The sequence below is a fragment of the Poecilia mexicana genome, unplaced genomic scaffold (assembly GCF_051168715.1).
Source record: "Poecilia mexicana isolate PSO_F unplaced genomic scaffold, ASM5116871v1 scaffold_23, whole genome shotgun sequence".
Lineage (NCBI taxonomy): Eukaryota > Metazoa > Chordata > Actinopteri > Cyprinodontiformes > Poeciliidae > Poecilia > Poecilia mexicana.
Window position 1 is genome coordinate 9,176,351 of NW_028263392.1, and position 21,559 is coordinate 9,197,909.

Below are 21,559 nucleotides of genomic sequence, written 5' to 3' on the forward strand. Positions count from 1 at the left end.
TGAAAGGGCGAAGTTAAATGAGAAAGAAGCAGAAGAAAACCTACTATCTTCAGCTAAATGAAGAAAACCACACAAAATCATCACACCGCATACGGCTCTCATCTCGGGTGACTTGACGGACCTGGCAAACAATTAGGAAATGCTCTCCGACCACAAAGAAGCTTTTTAAAACCCAAAAAAGCATTCATTTCATTCCCCCCCCCCCTCTGCTTTAATCACCTCTCGTTTTTCTACTCATCACTTCCCTCTTCTCCGTCTTCTATCGGCTCCCCCTGCCAATTATCCACCTTGGCTTCCCCTTCTCACACGTTCTCAGCTGAGAGCTGCAGTGTGTGAGAGTGAGTGTGTTTGACATTGCCTCGGGCTGCTCTGTATCACGTTATGACAACAGGGTGTTGTTGTAGCAGAAGTTACTCAAAGGACACGAGGAAAAACTTTTCTCCACCTTCCCGAAGCTCCCCCGCCACTTTCTTTACCTTTATTTGCTGAGAGCTTTCGTTGAGGTTGTCCTCGCGCTTCTTGGCGTCCTCCATCAGCTGGGCATTTCGATTCTTTTCCAGCTGCTCCTTGTGTTTCAGGTTGGCGACCTTCTTCGACTGGTCCTTAATTTGCCTGGAAAAACACGGGACGACTGTGAGTTTATGAGTGACGTTTATTTTATTTTTTTTTTTTTTATTGGTTGATGATTTAAAAGCCGACCTAACTGGAGGAAATATAAATTAGATAATAGCTCACGATGTGAGTTATTATTTCAAGCTTTGCCAAGACAAGAGCCTCCAATAATTCTTCCTGCTTTGCTCTTTGAGTCAGAGAGATCTTCCACCAAAGTACGCTATGCTTCATTAGACAGTTGTTTTCCTTGTACAGCTGCAAAGACTTGAACATATTCTACACTCATTTTTCAATTATTATTATTATCGCAGTCTTGCTTAGCCATTAAAAATGAACCTGTAGATCATTCATACCTAAAATAAGCTCACCCCCATAAATAAGATTTTTGTTTTTCAAACGAGAATATATATATATATATATATATATTTATATATAAACTCGTGGTGCATTTATGTTCAGTCTCATAAGCAAAATTCAGTGCCACTTTTCAGAAGTCGGCCAGTAAATTAATTTCAGGATAATGGCAGGCCTCAGAGGACACGAGGGAACAAACGTCATGGAGGCCAAGCAAGACGGCAGACAGGTCATGGAGAAAGTTGCGGACATGTTTAGAGCAAAGTTAGGACAAATATCCAAGCTTTTAACATCTCAAGGAGAGCTGCTCAGTTCTCAGCATGGCCAAGAACCCCATTAAGAGCCCATTTATGGTCCCTTTAGGCACGTAACTGGGACCACCCATTTCAAAAGCCGTCAAGTGTCACCGCCCTTATGCTTTCCTTCTGTTTATTAAACTGTCGTTGTAATTAGTGAATGCAGCCACTAGGGTGCAGTTCTGAGGTTCCCTCCAAATGTGGAGGAAAGTTTGGGCCGTGATAGTTTTCATTCTCAGGAAGAGGTGCAGCAGTAGACGGGCGCCCTGTGAGGATGTTAGATACATCGTGGCATATGGATGGAGAACTTATGTCACTTCATGGTTAATTTTGGTTATTTTATAGGACCTAAACTATGCATTTTTTAAAATGCTCACACTCTCCATTCGGTCTGACAGAGATGGAGCTGTTTTATCAAAGATGGATGGGTAAAATTGTCTGCTGGTAGAGACAAACACCAAATGATACAACTGTATTAAAAGCTGGTTCTACAAAGTTAGCAGGACAGAATCAAATACACGGTTATCACATTTCTACAGATTAAAAAATGTTTCCAACACCGTTTTTTTTTCTACTTCACAAAACTGACTATTTTGCGTTGATCCATCTCACAAAATCTCCCCCGAAACACGTTAAAGACTGCTGCTGTAACATAAAAACAGAGTGAAAATGTTCGAGGGTCATAAAAGCATTTGCAAGGATCTAAAGTAATAAAACTGTTGCTTAAATCGTGACACGCTGATTTAGCTCTCAAAATATGGTCAAGAAATTACAGCGGCGCAGCAGAAATCTGTGCAACACAATGCTCCACTAAATACCCTCGGGTCGATATAATGTCAAAATCGGTAAAGGAATTCAGTGAAAAGCTATGAATCAACGACAAGATGACATTTCTGAAGTCTGCGCAGCGGGAAGCAGGAGGGTCTTGTCACACAGGGATTACCGAGTGTCGGGAAGCAGGGTTTAAATCATCACGGCGCAAACGAAGGAGACTGTACAAGAGCGGGAAGAGCAGAAAAGTTATTCCTTGCGGGAGTTGCCGGCTTTTGCAACATGGAGAAAGAGTTTAATCCCCGTTTAAGGCGCCTGGAAGCCATTGTGGCCGTGTCACAGACCTATCAGATAACACAGCAGCTTTACTTGATCAGGATCGCTCATACATTCCAGACATCTACACAGGCTCGAATGTGGAAGAAATAAAACCTAATAGCATCCGCTGAATCACAACACAAAGGAAAACCCAAGGAATGTTACTTGGGAAGAAAATACTGACATGACTGCAGGCTAGGTAGTTCCTGTGTCCATGACTACTCTAAGTCTTTCTGCTGTGTGGACTTTTATATACGCATGTGTTAGTACACAAAAAATATTTTCCCCAACATCAGCAATGTTTTCAGACACACTGACAATCATTTTTAGAAACGGGTGGGGATGAATTCACAAAACACTCTAGTTTTAGTGAAAACTAAAGCAGTTTTCACTAAAACACCAAGACACACATATCTATCAAAAGCAACAGGTGTAGAAAATTACTGGCAAGTGGCCAACGATTAAGAAAAACATCTTATGTCAAGGAGCCGTCTCATGTTTGAGATGACATCTCTGCACCAACACTTTGAAGAGGACGTATCGAATGTAGAGCTACAAATTGTGAAAAAACTAAGCAACGATTTAACCCTTTAACTGATTCATTTCAAGGTAAAACCAGCCAGTCACTTGATAAATTAATAAAACGGGTTTTTATTTTGAGTTTTTAATCGCAAGAGGCTACTTTAGTGTCTCATCGTAAGAAACAAAGTTCAATTTACAGGTTACTTCACACCTGAATCTGTATGGGCTATGAGTTTCCTGCTGTTTATTTGGATGATAAATTATTTCAAGGACTCGAGAACCAGTCAAGATTTTAGTATGATTTTTTTGAGCAAACCAAGAATCAGACATCTTTTCTCTTTTCGTAAGTCCGAACATTGTTTTTTTATATTTGCTGAAAATCCTTTTGTGTTTTTCCCATCTGAAATATTAACTTGAACCGCTAAATAAAAACTATGATATTTATAGTGTCATCTGTGGCTCTGTCGCAATTTTTCAATTAAGTGGACAAAATACTTTTCAATGCTTTCGCAGGCTTTTAGTTAACCGGATGAGCAATCTTTATCAGTCGTTTCTGTCAAATAAACAGGGTAGATGAAAGCTTATTTTAAAATAAGAGTTTGAAATTGAGATATAATTTGATTCTTACCTTTAGGACTCATCTTATTACAGTGTTCAAAAATAATAGCATAAACGTACCTCACGCCAGACATGCATGATAACGGGACTGTTCTTTGAAAAAGAGAAATTTCAAAGCATTTAAATGTCACAAAATCTTGTTTTGTTACAATTTTAATATGCAGTTAATGTTTTTTTTTTTTTTTTTTTTAATTAATAATTTTAGGAGCAGATCTGCCTTTGGATGCCATTTCTGAATTGAACTCTGATTCTTCCATATCCAATGAACAAATGGCTTCCTGAATTTGCTCCAGTGTTATTTGTCACAGAAAGTGTAAACAGGTCTGAAATTTCATACAACCTTCGAGTCCCAACATATCTCAGATTTACTCTCAGACGTAACCATCTTTGAAAGTGCTTTTAGTTCGCTTTGCTCAGTGCACAGCAAAAAAAAAAAAAAAAAAAGATAAATGTATTCAAATATATAACTATTTTATTACAAGCCTTTGCTTTCATCTTCCTTGTCTGTGTAAGCCATAAACTGCCTTCTAAAGTTACTCAAAGTAACAGGAGTAATCCATCAAGTGGCTTTTATATCAATATCGCTGCCAGAAAAGTTGAGAAATGATACTGGCAAAAAAGGGTAGCATAAAATCTGTTTGCTAAGAGGTCCAGAGGGCCTAATTCCAAACTGTCCTGAGATATCTGGGAGAAGAGAAATTGAAAAAGCACCGATGCAGCCAAAACTGCTCAGCCGCACCTGCATGTTCAAAGCTCGCAAAATAATCATCAGGGGTTGTGTGTGTGTGTGTGTGTGTGTGTGTATTTAAGTTTCTAACTTATAGGTTTGCGTTTTTGGACGAGCCGTGTGCAGCTCTTGCGTTTACATCCAAAGCCGAGTACGAATGTTAAGCGAGAATGCAGATGTAGTAAGTGAGCTCTCTCGTTTGTTATTTTGTTCCCTTTGTTAGGCCATGATTTCAGCTTCCATGTTCAGTAACTGTGGGATACGGTTATTTCAATATTTGGGGTTCAGTTTTGTCCTATACGCCCTGCCTGCGTGTAACAGGTCATAAACAGGCAGGAATGTTCCTATTGGAGGATTTCCAGGAAGCCCCAAACATCTGGTTGGATCGCTGAGGTTTCCTAACTCCACGCTACATTTGCTGTATATATATATATAAGAGTGTATAGGCAAGTGGAAAACAATTTTCCCATTGACTCAACACTCTTTCTGCTTTCACACTTATTTTTTTCTTGCTTTTTAAGGACAATGAACATTTGTTTAAATACCAGCCTGGAATATTTTGACATATTTTTAAGCTCACCTGAACTGGCTGTTTTGACCCACTTTTCAAATCTGTTTCCTTGAAAGTTTTGGCAGTGACTGAACTCCCTCAACTGAGTAACCAGCGATCTGCAGGTAAAAAAAAACTAAACACTTTCAAACTAAACTAACCGATCGCCCTCAAAACAAGATATTTGTTTTGCTTTTTGTGGTTAATGTTTACTGCATTTAATGGTTTGATTAAGACAAACCTCGCAAAAACCAGTCTGTATATCTTATCGAAATGAAACAGTATTGGACAAAGCGGGCTGCAGGGGTCAGAGTACATTTATTTGTCCCAAAGCGTAAAACTTCCGGCTTTAAATAACACAGTGGTAGCAGTGCAAACCAAGTGGGGTGTAAGGCTAGCCATTCTGACTAATATTTTCTAATAAGGTAGTTAAATGCGCCAGTAGGAATTTATAGATCCCATTAGACACCAAATACACGCCACCAGTCGCTCAAGTGGACCCACACCAGATGAGAGGACGGGCGCACCGGAAATACGGCGCAGTCCTGCACTTTTCTCCTGCATGTGTGTTGCTTCTATAATAGGATAAAAGTTCAAATAAACACTTTAACCCTGCAATTTTTTTTTTTATTAAGCTTAATGTGCACAGAAGTCACATTAAATGAAGGGTTGGGTAGGAACGGTGAGCTTTAAAAGGGTCACTGCCTTTGATTTTTCTGAAATATGTGGATGTTATGAATTATAACTTCAAAGTAGAAATTGAACAGCTTAACTTAAAAGTTACTGATGAGTTGAAGTTCTTTAGGTAGGCCTGAAGAAGTTCATATAATGAGATTGACATACTGGCTTGTTACATGCTTGAGGCAATTCTTGCATCATTCTTTAAATTAAATGCAATGCTTCATTTTTTTTTTTTAATTTATGATCTCTTAGCTTCCTGCTGGAATTTATTTTCTTATATAATGTTTGGTCCCTGTTACTGTTTTACTGTGATACACAGCCCAAACAAATAAAATATATTAAAAATAATACTTTTCTGATAGGAATAAATTTTCACTGGAGCTGTTTTTTTTTTTTTTTTCCATGTAGCACTGCCCTGTAAACCCAGTGGCCCCGTTCATCTGCGGCCCACCGCTTCAAAGTTGTTTAAATATGTAAAATATCTGCTTCTTTCCTCCTGCAAAAATAATTTTGAGACAACTGAAGCTAATCGCCGGAGGAACCGGAATTTACAGGAGAATTTCCCGAACCGCAGTGCTGTAAACACAACATGGGAACCAACACACAGAGGCAAAGAGCAAACATGCACGGTTAAAACGTTTTCCCGACGCACAGAGAGAGTTTCTCTGGGTCGGACCACACGCAAAAACCAAACTCACACATAACACAACGCAAACACCCAATGTCCATGTGCCAAGATTCACACAGATGTAAACACATACTGTACAAACAAGATGGGGTCCTCAGTAAATATATAACATGTGCTAAGATTAACCCACACTGGTATACTTGTTAACCGTCTTTAGTTTTTTTTGGCTCTAAATCCCTCCGAAACACAAAAAAGACACTTTTGGACTCGTTGCAAACGAATACAGAGAACATAAAAAGAAAAAAACAACACTAAACTTCATGGCAGTGAAAAATACAGATTATTGCTTTTAATTAGCAGGAAAACACACGTGCAATCAGAGAAATTTCAGCAAACTTTCCAACCGCCCTCATTAGCATGCTGCTCGTACCCGGGCAGCCACATAAAGGTGATATTAATATTACATTTGGACTCCTGTATAAATATTTGATCAAAAAATGCTTGTGGGCCTCATGTATGTTTACTGCTAGTAGTTCGCCCAAAATTAACATCAAGCATTTCCTTTTAACCGCGGGGAACTCGGTACTTCCTTTGGAAAAAAAAAAAAGAAAAAAAGGAAGAAAATATGAATTTGGGTTTCTTGTTATAGAAAAAGAAGATTAAAAACCATGATTCAAAGCATAATAGAAACATCTTACCAACTATATAGTGTGGTAATAAACCTTACAAAAAAAATTTAAAGATGAAGAAGAAAACAACTTGCTACATAAATTCATTAATGACTGTAGAAAAGAGATTAGGACTAAATAAATTAGTGCATGCAATGCTGGCCACATTTATTGACACGCCTGGTAAAAATAAGGGAGAAGTCTTAAAAAATATATATATATTTTGGTAACAAAAACAACAAATTCATTGGCAACCCGCAATCCTCTTGAAACGAATTTAAGTAAAGCAATTTGTAAAATTTCTAAAAAATTTCTATTATCTGATTTTCCAGTGACTTCTACTAAGTAATTCACGACTTTTCTTCTGGTTTTTTTGGGTATAAATATAGCAGTTTGTGTGTGTGTGTGTGTGTGTGCGTGTGTGTGTGTGTGTTTGACGTTATCACGCAAAATGGGAAGGATAAATAAACATAAGGTAGTTGTCCATATATCTTTCTAAGTTGAGAAATATCTACAAGAAAACATTTGCTCTCCTCAACTTCCCCAAATATCAATCAAGCAACCGTGACTAACGAGACTGGAAAAGTCCAAGTTTACCTTGCTACCAAGCACAGGAGGAGTGTTGTAATGAAGCTGGTAAAAATCATAAAAACCCAAAAGTCAAGTGTTTGATAACTGCGCAGACGATTGGCATCTTTAGGTCGACACATTTCTAAATCATTCATTAAATCCTATTTCTGTCCGTTCCTTTCTAAATCCATTTTCTCCTCTTCATAATATGTTCAAGTCAAGAAGGAGTCTGTCTCGGCTTCTTGTTTTGCTTTTATCGTTCAGCAACAGATAAATGTAATCTAGATTTGTTCTGGACAGATGGACTGAGGAAATATTTGCTGCCTCTGTCCACACATGTGCCAATAAAACGGCACAGAAACAGAAAACTACAAAGTTTCGCTTTTTAATACAGTTTTGTTGTGCATTTGATCTTCACACGTTCCTCACCATTTTAGATTATCGTCCCAAAGCTGTGAAATAAAACATATTTGGTGGTGAATATTGTTTACACGGGGAACAAAGACAGGAACATTCAGGTTTTCTACGCAGCAAATCGCAATCTTGCCTCGGACACCAAAACGACTGGAGTCTGCTCTGACTTCAAACATTAAATAATAACAAAGTACTTCTAATTGCATGCAAAACACACACACACACACACACACACAAAGAAAAGGTTGATTACATTGTAATATTAGAGTAAAAATAGAAGAAATGAGCAGCGTAAATTCCACTGCAGACTTTTATTTGTGAACCAACAGAAGCTTCTTCCTTTTCTTTAAAAGTGTGAGTGAATTTAATGAGTTAAATCTCAGTAGTTTTCAGCGCTTTGGGGTTTTCAGCTAATTGCTGCCAAATTCATTCTCAGATGTGTTCTTGTACATGTGTGCAGCACGAAACAACAACAATAAAAAAAATAAAAAATAAAAAAAAAGAAGAAGAAAAGCACCATGCTTACTTTGTGATAGCGTGAGTGGGCCTATACTTGCTGTCATCCAAAAGCTGACAAATCCCTGCACAACCTCAACGCTCAGGACCTCCACTAGATCAAACACACACACACACGCGCATACAAGCGCGCAAACAAAGAGAAGCCCTGCAATCCCGTTTTAAGCTCTGGAAACCTTGAAGTCAGACGTTTGCTGAGTTTCTCAGCTCAGATCAAAACAAGAAATAGAAAATACAGAAGAGAGGAAGAAAAAATAAAAACTCTCTCCGTCATGTAGCAGAAAGTGAGATAGTGCTAACTTTTTTGTTTGCTTTTTTCCCCCCCCTTTTCTGTAGCGGAATCACAAAGCTGCAGAAAACCGGCAATGAAAAGGCAGACAAGATGCCAGGGGACTCATGGCGTTAGAAGTTGGTGGGGGGAAAAAAAAAAAAAGAAACAGCAAAGGAAGGGCTGGTACTGTGGATATTTAACAACACGTCTGAGCGCACGAAACAGTCAGAACAGGAGATTTATGTAAAAACCAGAAGGAAGAAGTGGTTATTATGTGGTTGATTGCAATGTGTAGGTCAGAAAGTTTATAGGATTTCGATATGTCTGTAAAACAGGAGCGTATTCAGACCCCAGATATCGCATACTGAAATGTCATTAGATGGTGACCTCTGGAGAGGAGATGGAAGACCCTAAAAGTCAAAGAAAATTCTAGCTCTTAGCTGCAATCGATGCTGCTATATTACAGTATTTTTATGAATATCAGGCAGCAGAATGTTCCAACCAGAAAAATAAAAAGAAACACCATTTTAACTTGAGGACTACATGCTGTGCAGAACTCATAGCAATCAGTCTTAATGTGGATGTTTTCAAGTATCTCTAAAAAAGAAAAGCTAAACACCTACTTTTAATATATTAAAATATATATAATAATATAAATTTACCTGTTTTAATAAAATAAATAGTAGTTGTGAGCTTAGATACACCTACAGAAAGGCAAGATAAGAACCTGTCCACAAAGAAAATGGCTGAACATCTCTATTATTATTTTTGATAAAATCGATGGTAAATGCTAAAGAGACCAGGGCAGGTGTTATATAACAGAGAGAGAGAAAGAAACAACAATGTTTCCTGTTCAAAAAGGCGGCGATGTGACAGAGAGAGTGAAGAACAAGTCAAGGTGTCTCCTTCAAAGACATGAAAGACATGATGAGAATTATTAGACGCGGAGTTTATGACAGAGTGAAAGAGTGTCTCTATGCAAGGACACGCAGTTTGACAATGAAGGAGAGAGATGAAGAAGGAAAAATAAAAAAAAGAAAAACGCAGGGAGACGGGGCTTTGGAAGAAAGATAGGCGTGCGGTACTAACCTTGAGGCAAGACTGGGTAGCGCAGCAGAAAACGTGGCATCATAAAGATAAAAGAAAGACGGAGAAAAGGAAAAGGGAAAGGTGAGAGAGGGGAAAGAAGAGTTGAGCACTGGGTTAGCCGGCTTGATCAATCTTCAAAGAACAGGAAAGACAGCAGAGCTGACAGAGAAACATCATTAACCAAAGAGAGACAGCTGACGGACATTTATACAAAGAGACAGACACGACTGGGCAGACAGACAGACAGACAGACAGACAGGCAGGCAGGCAGACAGTCACCAGATGGCTTCTTGCTCTATTTTGTAAATTAACATTTAAGTAATGAGAGCCCTACTTTCCTCAAATCACCCCTACGCCAATAAAACTGCAGTAAATTAGCCAATCAAAGCATGAGATGGGTCCAAGTTCAATATTATTATTTCTTGAATGGACTGCACTGGTTATTGAAATTCCCACACTGACAGCATCCACTCTGGGGATCTGAGAGCCTTTACTGAATTTCATGCAACTTTCAAGGTATAAAAAAAAATATAAAAATTAAAAAGTAATTTCCCAGTGTCCATAAATCGGCTCACATGCTTAAGTTGGCGAAGCCCCAACTCCAGCGTGATTTTATGCTTGAGAACATGCTAATGACAACATGTCAGAGACAGGTTGGTCCATGGCCGAACAATGCAGCTATAAAAATCGGTGGATTTCTCATTAGTTGCGCTTAGAGGCACAAACCTGCCCCAACCCTGTTGGGTTTCTTGCATCTCCACCCATTAATAAATGACTTTTCTGTTTTTCTTCCTCTACCACCTTTCTTTCACTTCCTCTGCTGCTCCCCCCTCTCTCTGTTTTCCACTCGTCCTTCCAAATCCTTTATTTTGGCCATTGGGGCAGATTTTCAGCTCCATTTCCCCTCAGTGTGAAGTCACTTTAGTCTGCTCCAATTACCGTCCCAGTTCCTGAAATAAATAATCTGGTACCAGTACAGCTGGATTTTCACGAGAGGGGAAAAGAGAGGCTGATTTTTGCTCTTGTTGCTCTCGTGTTTAAACTGCAGCTGAACTTTTTTTTTTTTATTGGACTTGTTCCCGCGGCTCGACCGGAGCCCGGAGTCAGACCCGGCCTGGCCAGGATAAGAGCAGGCCAGAGGCGTTTCTATTCTTCTCTGACATACCTGTTAGCTACCCGTCAGGCGAAAAGCCCCAAAAAGACACAACATTATTCCCAGAAAAGCTACGGATAAATTCCCCATCTGTACATGTAGTGTTACTGGGTCAGGTCTGAAGAGTTAAGGAAGCTTATTTGTGGAATAAAATATATTTACCTGCAAGGATCCTGCTGGGATAACATGTTAATACATAGAGGCATTTTGGCTCAACAATTACATGAGCCAAAACTGAAAGAGTGAAAGGAGTGAAAAAAAATGTGTTTTTGAGAAACTTGGGTGGAAGATCAACACAGCAGACCATAAATGTGAAGTAGAAGAGAAACGACTCATGATTTTTCAAAACGTTTGTCATGCATGATGTGTATTTTATCGACTCCGATAAGCCAAATAAATCTAGTTCAATTAACTGCCTTTAGAAGTAAATATAATTTCAGGTGTTCTGTGAAGAAAAGCAAAACAATCTCTATTCTCTATTTACCTAAAGTCGTCTTAGGCACACTGAAAATATGTGAAAGAAGGAGAACTGGTCACAAAAGACCAGATCCAGTCAAAGTTCAGCACTAAATTCAATTGATAAAATACTGCAAGATCCAAATAAAATGCATTGAATTTTTCAGTTAAAGTGAGAAAAACCTGAAAAGTATCTGTTGGTTTTCAAAAAAACAAAACAAAACTAAATTTACTCAAATTTAAACTGAAGGTCCAATGTGGCAAACAAAGACAAATGATGGTCATATTTAGACATAAATAAGAACTTTAAAATTAAAATGTTCATTCTAATTCCAGATTTGTCGATATTATGTAGGAACCCTGAAGACTCTTGGATAGTTTTAGACAACAAAATTCTGCACAAAATGTAACTAATGCAAATAAAATTTCTATTGTGGAGAACTGTCTTTGAACAAGTCATCTCTGCAGCCGTCTTCGTCGGCATGTAATGTTTGTCAAAATGTAACGTTTGTTGCTTGTTTCATATTTGGTTACTGTGTTATGTTTCTATCGTGGAACTGCCTTGTTGCTGAAAAGTGTTAATACAAATAAACTTGGTAGGTGAGAAATGGAGTCGGAGATAAAAAAAAAAAAAAAATTGCTAGTTGGTCCTTGTAGACTAACTAAAACAATGGTATTTGAATTATAAGATAAATCTATAAGATATGGGAAAGTGTTGCGTGAGATGGCGTAGAAATGGTCACAGTAAATTTGAATTCTGGATGATTCCTCTACAAGCCTAGCAGTCCTCACAGCAAGGGCTCTGAAAGCAAATCTAGCTCAACAGAGAATAAAAAAGAGGGCTGGAACTGACTGGTTAATTCGCTTTAATTGGACAAACTCACAATTGTTTTCAGAGCGCAGTGTTTTCATCAGAGTCCTAATCTGGAGAATAAAGACACAGCGGTTTCAGAAGGATTCAAAGGAATGTGAATTAAATCAGTATGCTGCAGCCCTCTTTTCTTCTCTGGAAGTTTGTTGTTTTAGCCCCCTTCAATGTGATTTTGTTGGAACATTAGCAAAGTATTTAAATCTTCTTTTATGCTTAATTAAGATGCTTCTCTCTGCCTTTCGAACAACCTAAAAATCCAGGTGTTTATTAGGACTTACTGTTCTCCCACAGGGTCAGTTAAACACCGTATAAGCCAACGTTCGAGAGAAGAATGTCACATCAAAGAGATGATCAAAGAGATATGACAGGGAGTCCCACCAACATAACCTATAACATTCCTACAATCACAAGGATGGTGAGCACATCAAAAGACACAGACACAGATACAGATGGGAAAAGCGATCATTTCTTAGATTAAATATTAAAAGGAGCAGACCAATAAAATTAGAGTCCAAACACATTCCTTATGTATGTTTGCCAGCACTTTATTTTCAGAGATTCTGGTGATTCTGGGACGGAAGGACGACTTTTTCAAACTCTTCATGACACGCAATAATCCTGCTTGTTTTGTTTTTGTTTTCCATGATGATTTTGCTCCTTTTTCCATGACGGACATGGAATGAAAACAGGTCCATAAACAACTAAAATCTGATAGTCCATGAAATATTCAGGGACACAAAGTAGAACAGATTTAGGACGGCATGCAAAGACGAAACACGTAGACAAGACATCAGAATAGAGATTGTGTGCTCTGGAAGAAATTACAGGTGTGACTAATCTAAAATTACGCAGGAAAGTGGTTAGAAACAGCAGTTTGCTGCTACAAACAAAAAAAAACAACAACAAAAAAAACATAATATTAGTGAGCAATTTAGATTCCTACGAGAAGAACGATGTGTTAAAACTCTGCAAGTCAAGCATCCTCAGCTGAATGTAAGTGGAACGGAAAACGAAATAAAAAGAGTTGCATCACTGACAAGTACAGAGGCTCAAAGGGTGTCAGGCCGTGCAGCAGCAGCGGTGCCAGGCTGTGCCTCATTTTACAAACTCTTAGGAGCCGCTTGGCTTGTCATGCCGCAGTAACAGACGACCCAAACCTCTGCTAATGTGTGGTGTGTGTCAGAGTACAAGTGAGTCCAATTTCTGGATTTGAGAGACATAACTGTCCAAATATGCAATAAAATAATGATTTCTTAGCAGCGAGCCAATGCTACAACTCTTTGTTGGTTATTAGTGAGCGCACTGAGCCCTGCCCATGTGGAAAAGACGTATATATCCCCTTAGACTGTGTTTTTGAAAATGTATGCAGCTTATAATAAATTGCAGCCAGCTTAACCTTAGTTGATTTCAACGATAAAAGTTTGAGATAAAGCCACAGAATGATTTTGCAGATAAATCATCCACAATTGCCTGCAAAAGTATTCACAGGCCTGAACTTTTTCACATTTTGTCGCATTAAACCACAAACTCCAACACACTTTATTGGGCTATTATGTGATTATATATATATATATAATTCAACCTCCAGAGAAGAATGGGTGAGAATGTATCCGTCACTAGACTTGCAAAGCTGGTAGAGACAAAATCCCAGCAAAATGCGTTGACGCGTGTGGCTGTAAAGTGACAAAACACTCTAAAGTTAAACGTGGCGTTTTGCAAGATCATAACTTGTGTTACTTATGTCACTTTTCCACATGGGGGATTGTTATTTTCGTGCCTTTGTATCCGATCCCTTGACAGGCAAAGTGAGTTTTAGCGTGCAGTAGTCTCAAGCTAACTGACACGGGCCACCAGCCACTCACGTGCCCAGGTAGTCCCACACCAGCCCCCCCATTGGCTGCTGAGAGGCAGCGGGGGGAGGGGCCTGCTTTTGCGACTGCCACAGATGAGAGGCTGACGGATTTCTGAGGTGAAATGAGCGGACGCACGCACGCACACAAGCAAATGCAATCGCGCTCGCACACATTCAAAGTTGCACGATTGTTAACAAGTGCAAACACACACATGGGAAGAGTTGAAAGATGGCATGAAAAGGGAAGGAGAAAAGGGAAAAGGGAAAAAGAAGGTGGTGAGTGATAAATAATGAGTTATTCAGACCGAGATGTTCAACCTGAACTCTGGCATTGTGTTGGCTGAAACTGAGCAGATGAGGAGGGAATGGAAAACTAAGTTTTTTCTTAAACTTAACCAGTTTTTTTTCTTCAGACTTCTATTTTGGAACAGGAAGGAAAACGTTTTAGATCCATGTTGGTGGGGGGGAGGGGAAAAAAAAAGGAATTTATTTTGTTTTTGTACCTAATCTAATTCCTCTCTCTTACCTCTCCAGTTCATGGATCTTTTTCTCCTTGTCGTTCTTTTCATTTTCCATCTCCCTGAGGATCTCCAGGAGTCGCTCCACCTCAGACTGGGCCTTCCCGGCCTCCTCGCTACACCGGGTCACTTCCTGCTCCAGGGACGAGATGCGTTCGGTCAGTTCAGCGTTGGCCTGCGACTCCGCTGCCGCGCTTTGAGCCTGGAACAGAAACTGCTATTAAAAATAAACGGAGGATTGGCTTTCGAAACGAGCGGATCAAAACATTCGGCGCAGAATGAATGTGCTTGGCCCGACGTGCCGGGAGGTGAAAAATATACATCCTCAGGGGGCTAATGGAGCCACATATAAAAAAAATTATAACAAATGAGCGGCCGTGCTGCTCCTATGTTCTCATCAGAGCACAGAGGGAGGCGGGTGATGTTTAAAAAACACTCACCGTGAATGCCCTATTTTATGTTACATTTTTTGGCTGTTTAAGGATACATTTGGACTGGGTTTTTTAACAGTGGAAAGATAATACAGCAAATAAGCACCTACCCCCCACCCCCACCATAAACCGTATTCTGGATTTTAAGCAAAATCTACAAATGTTCAAAAACGAGTTTTGTACTGAACAAGTCTGGTCTTCTTATGAACGTTACAGCTGCATTAAGCTTCCATTAATTATCGTTTGAGGGGCAACGATTACGAATGATTTATTAAAAAACAAACTCTTGCTAAATGTTCCAAGTTTTCTGCATTTTTCAGAGTGAGATTGTGTTACAGGAATATCTTTTTTTTTTTTTTTATCTTCTTCAGTAGGACTCCACATCCTCCACAGTAGGGTGCCGTATTCAAGTCTGAAATATTGTTTGTGTCTTTTAGCTGGGCTAAGTTCAAGCTGAAACCCCGGCATGTGTTTTTTTTATTTTAATTGTCATGGACGTGGTAATACCGCTCAATTCAACGGGCAAATTATAGCCAGTCGAAGTGGTTTTTGTCTTTCTTTTGGCTCGGCCGAGCTGATGGAACAGAAAATTGGTTGCAGGGGGGGGGGGAAAAAAAAAAAAAAAATAGATAAAACAAAGAAAAATAAAACAGGTTATAACCAGCTTAGAGGTTAGAACAGCTGTGTGTTTTCCCAGAAGTAAATGTTGCTCTTGGGACAGATTGACGTTATGTGTGTGCGTGTGCGTGTGTGTGTGTGTGTGTGTGTGTGTGTGTGTGTGTGTGTGTGTGCACGCCTTGGTCCCACAATACATAAACCCCTATTAGTTTTGGAAGTGGACGGCGATTTTAACAGCTCCTTACGTGGAGAGGAAATGTTTGGGTGGCTGGTGATATACGGAGATCTTTGTGGCGGAAAGAAATACGGCGGAAAGTGACGCGTCTTTTCTCCGACCATTGTGTGGAAAAGAAAGAGACTGAGAAATAAAGGCTGATGAGGGGAAACACCACAGATGCACTGACACGTTCATACATATTCCTCTTTTCTCTGTTTCTCACATTTTTTCACATGTTCTCACACACACACACACATACGCACGCAGCCAAACACATTCAGGGTGTGATGGTGGTGCTGTCTTCTAGAGTCTGTGAAAATGACTGTAAGGCTTTCAGCAGGCTGTCACACACACACATTTTACAGACTGCTGTGAGGGAAAAGATATCTGTTATGCAGGCGCGCGCACGCACGCACACACACGCGCATACAAACAAGTTTTCATCTCTTTCTCTGAAATAAGGGAAAATAAGTTAGGAAAGAAAACTGCAACTTTATCCTCTTTCATTATTAGGACAGCATCCGCGGACCTTTTTCAGCTGGTTCTCCAGTTTGATGCACTCTTCCTTTTTCTGTTCCAGGTTGATTTCCAGACTTTTCAGCCTGTTCTCCTTCTTTAGAGTCGAGGATGCGAGCGAGGAGGCCTTCTCCTTCAGGTCCAACACCGACGTCTGCAGTGAAATAGTAACCAGGACGAACACTTTGTCAACAGGAAATCTGAAATCCTAAAGGAAATCTCTTCTACTTGTACATTTGTTAGGATGAAACTGTTTTTACAGATTAAACATGTCCTTGAAATTGTTCCAATAACGAGAACATTTCTATTCTCAACATCAAAGTAAGGCATCTTAAGCTTGCCGACCAAGAATTGATTCCCCTTGAACATTTCCATATTTTTGTTGTGTTAAGGCTTCAAGCTTTAATGTATTTTATTTGTGTCAGTAGAAGCACATAAGTTCAAAGAAGTTCATAATTGGGAAGTGAGGGGGGGGGGGGGGGGGGATATGTGGTTTTCCCAAGTATGTAATGAAACTGGTGCAGATTAGTATTCGCCCAGGCAGAGTTAACGTTTTATAAATTACAGAAGTAATTTACAAAGGTCCACAGTTTCAGTCTTTTAAGAAATCAAAATGGTTTTCTGAGTTGAGCTCTGCCCAGTTTCCTTGTCTCTGCAGAAGTAAAGCATTTCCTCCAGCAAGACGCCGACAAACTCCTTCCACTCTTCAGATGACAAACTAAACATCGATTAGTCACATGTATAAAGCCTGGGACAATATTTTAGACCCAAACTCTGCTGGCTCTATCCAATGTGTTCCTAGATATTTGTGATGCGGCCGCGTCACTAAAAGTCTCGATTAAACACACTCAAGTGTTTGCAACACAACAAAAAAGTGAAAAAAGTTATTTTACTATCTCATCTATTATGTGTGCATTTGCATTTAAGAGCTAGTAGTAAAACTGATAAAAAAAAAAAATGATTTAAGCCCGGAAGTATTTCAGCTTATAAAAATATCACAACCTGCATATTTCCTGGCAGCGTCTCTCTCAACGAGATTATTCCTTTGTGGAACATTAGCTGAGGCCTTTCTGTGTGAAATTTGCATGCTTTGTTTGCTGCAGGATGGATTTTCTCCAGGTGCTCCAGTTTCCTCTCACGGTCCTCAGCTATGCATGCGAGGCTGATTAGTTTTTCGAAATTGTGTGACCGTGCGGTAGTTGTCCGATTCTGTGACACGGCCAGGGTCTGTCTTGCCCCTTTAGCCTGAAGCCAAGTGGCTCAAAGTGGATTTATCCTTTTTCCACACTCGTATGATTAACTCTGTCCCCTGCTGGTTGTAATATTTCCCATGACCTGTCTCTTTTCTCACTTTTAGGCTCAATCCCTCCATCCGTAAAAAATCTCCCTCTCTCCTGTTCCTTTCTCGTTTTCTTTTTTTTTTTTTCTTCCTCTTTTGGTGGAGGCAGTGAAACAGAAACCAGCAGGACCAGAAGGAGAGATGCTCAGACGTGTAATTTCACCCATGACTGACCTTACCAACTTCAGACTTCAGATCATCATGTTTGACTGGGCTTTGGTCAGAGAAACCTTCCTGCTTACTCAGAGTATATTTAGGTCTGTGTATACACTGGTGTTGTAGGACAAACCTCACGTCGGCGTTTGGCAGCCAAGAAAGGAATGCTTGTTCTCTTGGGAGATTTTCTGTGTACTTTACGACACAAAGACAGGTTTTCTGATTCCCCGCGATTGCTAAAATTAGCTTAAAAAGGACTTTTCACAGCGGCGGCTCTCTCTCGGTGACCCTTCAAAAGCAAAATCTGACAGCTGCGATTTTGTCGACTCATTTTAATTTTCAGCGAACAAGCGAAAACGAGTACATTTGACACAACTAAATGCAAGAAAGGTGAAAGAAAGAAAATATTGCCATTGATTCTGCCTCGAGCTTTACGTGACTTTCCCGTTTGTCCTCCCCTTGCGCCGCGACTAGCACAGTTTTCTAACCTGTGTTTGCTTTCATCAGCGCTTGCACAGGTTACATTCAAATCATTTTAGAGCCTCGCAGATTCCCTGTTATTTCCTCACGACCTACAATTGAAAGGTATATTTAGGCCCGAGCAGCTAAGCGCTGCGAGAGCCTATTGAAACTGTGCTGTAAATTATTATTCTTATTCTTCCGTAAAATAAATTGGCTTTTTGGGGGCTTTATCATACTCAAAAACTCACCAAACTTGGCGGGGGCATAGAGCCCGGTGAAAATTTACGTATTTTAAGGTCCCCGGAAAAATCGCACAAGAAACGGCTCAAGGGCGCCACCTAGCAAATTTCAAAAGACCCTTTCCTATTCACTTACTTTATCGTAGAGACTTGAAACTTGGTACACTTGTAGAGCTCCCCAAGACGCTCTGAATTTACAATTAATGTCATAGTGCAAGTATCACAGAATGTCGGCCATTTTGGATTGAAGTTCCGATTTTGACCCGATTTTGGCCGTTTACAGGGTTCGCATTTTTTCGAACTAGTCCTAGGGACTTCGATCGATCGGCTTCAAACTCGGTCAGATCGTTCATAAGGCATGGCCGATCCAAAGTTATCACAGGTTTGCGTTTTTTTTTTTTCTAATTGGAGTTACCTGGGGTCAAACTTCACCTAGTCGCCATGAAAAATAAAACGGTTATAACTTTTACAAAAAAACTCACAGCAGCACAAAACTTTCAGTGATTGATCATCATCGGGTCCCCTACAATACCCAATGGCCAAATGATGACATCACTTAGGCCACGCCCCTTGAGACCAGGAAGTGTCATGTTTTACTGTGAACGGTCGCTATCTGACCCCTTTGACCTAATCAACATGAAACTGTGTCCACAGACAGAAAACATGTTGGTGTGTCACGGATTCCAACCCTGTTTGGCTTTGATGGAGCAGGTGGGCGTGGCGGCATGGCGAAGTGACCTGTAACGCCATATCCATACGTTTGGCTGCAGATTCCACAATTTTGAGCCCAGCTGCACCAAACTTGACATGACTGATCCTGGTGGGATGCCTGACGATCCTATGTATTCATAGTCTGACGTCATCTAAGCCCCGCCCCCTCAGAACAGGAAGTGCCTTTTTTGGACTTGTAAAGCTCCATCTATGGCTCTCTCAACCTAATCAAGATGATTCTGTGTTGGATGACAGATAACATGTTGGTCTCACTTGCTTTAAAGCACCAAGAGTTTTCAGTAGAGGGCGTGGCCGTGGCAGCGCGGCGAAGCAGAGGGAACGCCGCCGCCATACGTTTGGCTCTAGATTCCACATCATTCAGACCAGCTGCACCAAACTCACTAGGATGCATCCTTATTCATCCCCGAACAGGAATCCATAACAGTCGTTGATGGGCGTGGCCTAATTTCTCTACAGCGCCCCCTAGAATTATTTAAATAATCAGCCACAAGCCATGCTTTAACCTAGAATTATGAAACTTGGTACACATGTGTATGATGTCAGGACCTACAAAAAAGTCTCTTGGAGCCATGGTGCAAACCCAACAGGAAGTCGGCCATTTTGGATCAAAATCCGCCATTTACTGTTTTTCATAGACGTCACATCTGATCTATCTTCTCCTACAGCTTTCGATATACAGACTTCAAACTCAGTCAGCAGAGAGTTGAGACATTAAAGGTCCAAAGTTATCACAGGAATTTTTGTGTGTCAAAGCATGTGGGCGTGGCTTAGTCCCAAACTTTGACTATTCACCATTAATCATCAAAGTGACATAACATGCACATAGAAGGTCACAGCTGCATGAGACTTTCTATGTCTCATTATAGACCAGTCCTCATCACAGTTAGCTGGTCGATTGATGACATCACCTTAGCCCCGCCCACTTCCGACAGGAAGTCTCCTCTTTTTTCTACTGTATGTCGTACTTTTACACTCTAAAACATGTTGGTGTGTCATGGATTCCAACCCTGTGCAGACTGACATAACATGAGATGATGATGAACTCTGTCAATGACTACTGACCCGTGGGGGAGTGGCAAAATGGCTGTCCCTCGCCATATGCATACGATCGTCTCTTATTCACAAACGCATCATCCTATTTGCACCAGACTTTTTATGACTGACACTTGTGAACCTCTGAGGAGCCCAATACAGTTTAATTGCAATTTGACTCCACTGCGCCCCCTAGGTTAATCAAACAGCTGTATCTCCTTGCCACATGGCCCAATCTGCTCCAGATTGTGGGTGCATGGCCAGTGAACGCTGCCGAAGACATCGAAGCGGATCGCATGGAGGACGGCGCGCGAGCGTCGGCGGTGGCCGGCGGGAGGCGGTGCTGGAACATCCGCGGTGGCTATAGGCTTGAGCGGCGCTTGGCTGCGAGGGCCGCTTGAGGCTCCGCGGAGCTTTAATTTATTTTTCTCATTGCTTTAGTTAGTTATACAGTTTCAAATATACGCTTCTATCTTTGGAGCGCATTAATGTCCATCTCATCAATGAATTCCCTCATGCATTTCCAGATTAACTACTTACTTGTGGTATGTTGAGCCTTATTATCCACTAATAAAACTAAGACTCCTGGAAATCTAATCATTCTAATTAATTGTGGTTTCAGTTAGCCATAACTTTCCTGCTGTGCTGCCCAGCAGCTGTAGGGTGAAAGCGAAGAAAAAGGAGCCAGAAAATGCTTTGTCGCTCTTCTTGTATTCCTCTGGCTCTGTTCTGCAGTCTTGCCTAGCTCACAAAGTCGTTATTGGGGGGAAAAAAAATCAGCTCAGATTATTGTTTCCATTAGCTGTGGCCTGTGAATTACCTACATTTAAATGGGATTTTACTTCTTTGTCCTGTGGCATATCAAATAGGTTCGTGGGAAAACTAATGGCATATCTTCAGATGTTTTCTGACCATAATCAACATGTTTGCGGTGACCGTACCTCGCGATCAGCCAGCTCAGCCTGGAGCAGAGAGACTTTTTCTCTCAACTCCTTCAGCTCCTTCTTGCTGGTCTCCATCTCGTCTCCCTTTTCTCTCTCCTCCTTTTCTCGCTGCTCCTTCAGCCGCTCGATAATCCGCTCCTGAATAAAGACGAGGAAGGAAAGCAGAAACGGAGCTAAGTTACAAAAGACAGGAGGAGGAAAGCGGACAATGTTAAGGGGCCGTGAAGAACGAGAAAAAGAGAATAAAACACCTCACACTGTCCAGGACGCATTCACAGTCACTCAATATCAAGTTTCTGTACTAATAAGTGTCACATTAAACTTTATGTACATGGCAGCTTTGACAGGATCTAACAGCCAACAGTGATTTTACACACGTAATGTGCTTTGGCGCAAGACGTAAAATTCACAAGCAGTA

General features: G+C 40.5%; 1 protein-coding gene across 6 annotated transcripts in view; it reads right to left on the reverse strand.

Annotated features, from left to right (window-relative positions):
- The window catches only part of LOC106922496 (ELKS/Rab6-interacting/CAST family member 1-like), a 121,313-nt gene that overhangs the window by 60,394 nt on the left and 39,360 nt on the right, over positions 1-21,559 (reverse strand). For 5 of the 6 annotated variants that reach the window (XR_015762196.1, XR_015762195.1, XM_088003423.1 and 2 more), the window contains 4 exons: positions 21,139-21,279; positions 16,251-16,391; positions 14,464-14,657; positions 477-612 (listed from right to left, as the gene is read on the reverse strand). Coding sequence is in view for 4 of the 6 variants with exons in the window: in XM_088003423.1 (XP_087859549.1) it covers positions 477-612; positions 14,464-14,657; positions 16,251-16,391; positions 21,139-21,279 (612 nt within the window). In the remaining 2 variants the exon portion in view is untranslated. Of the gene's footprint in view, positions 1-476; positions 613-9,605; positions 9,618-13,947; positions 14,050-14,463; positions 14,658-16,250; positions 16,392-21,138; positions 21,280-21,559 lie in introns of all 6 variants that reach the window. The other variant, XM_088003424.1, reaches the window with a different exon arrangement.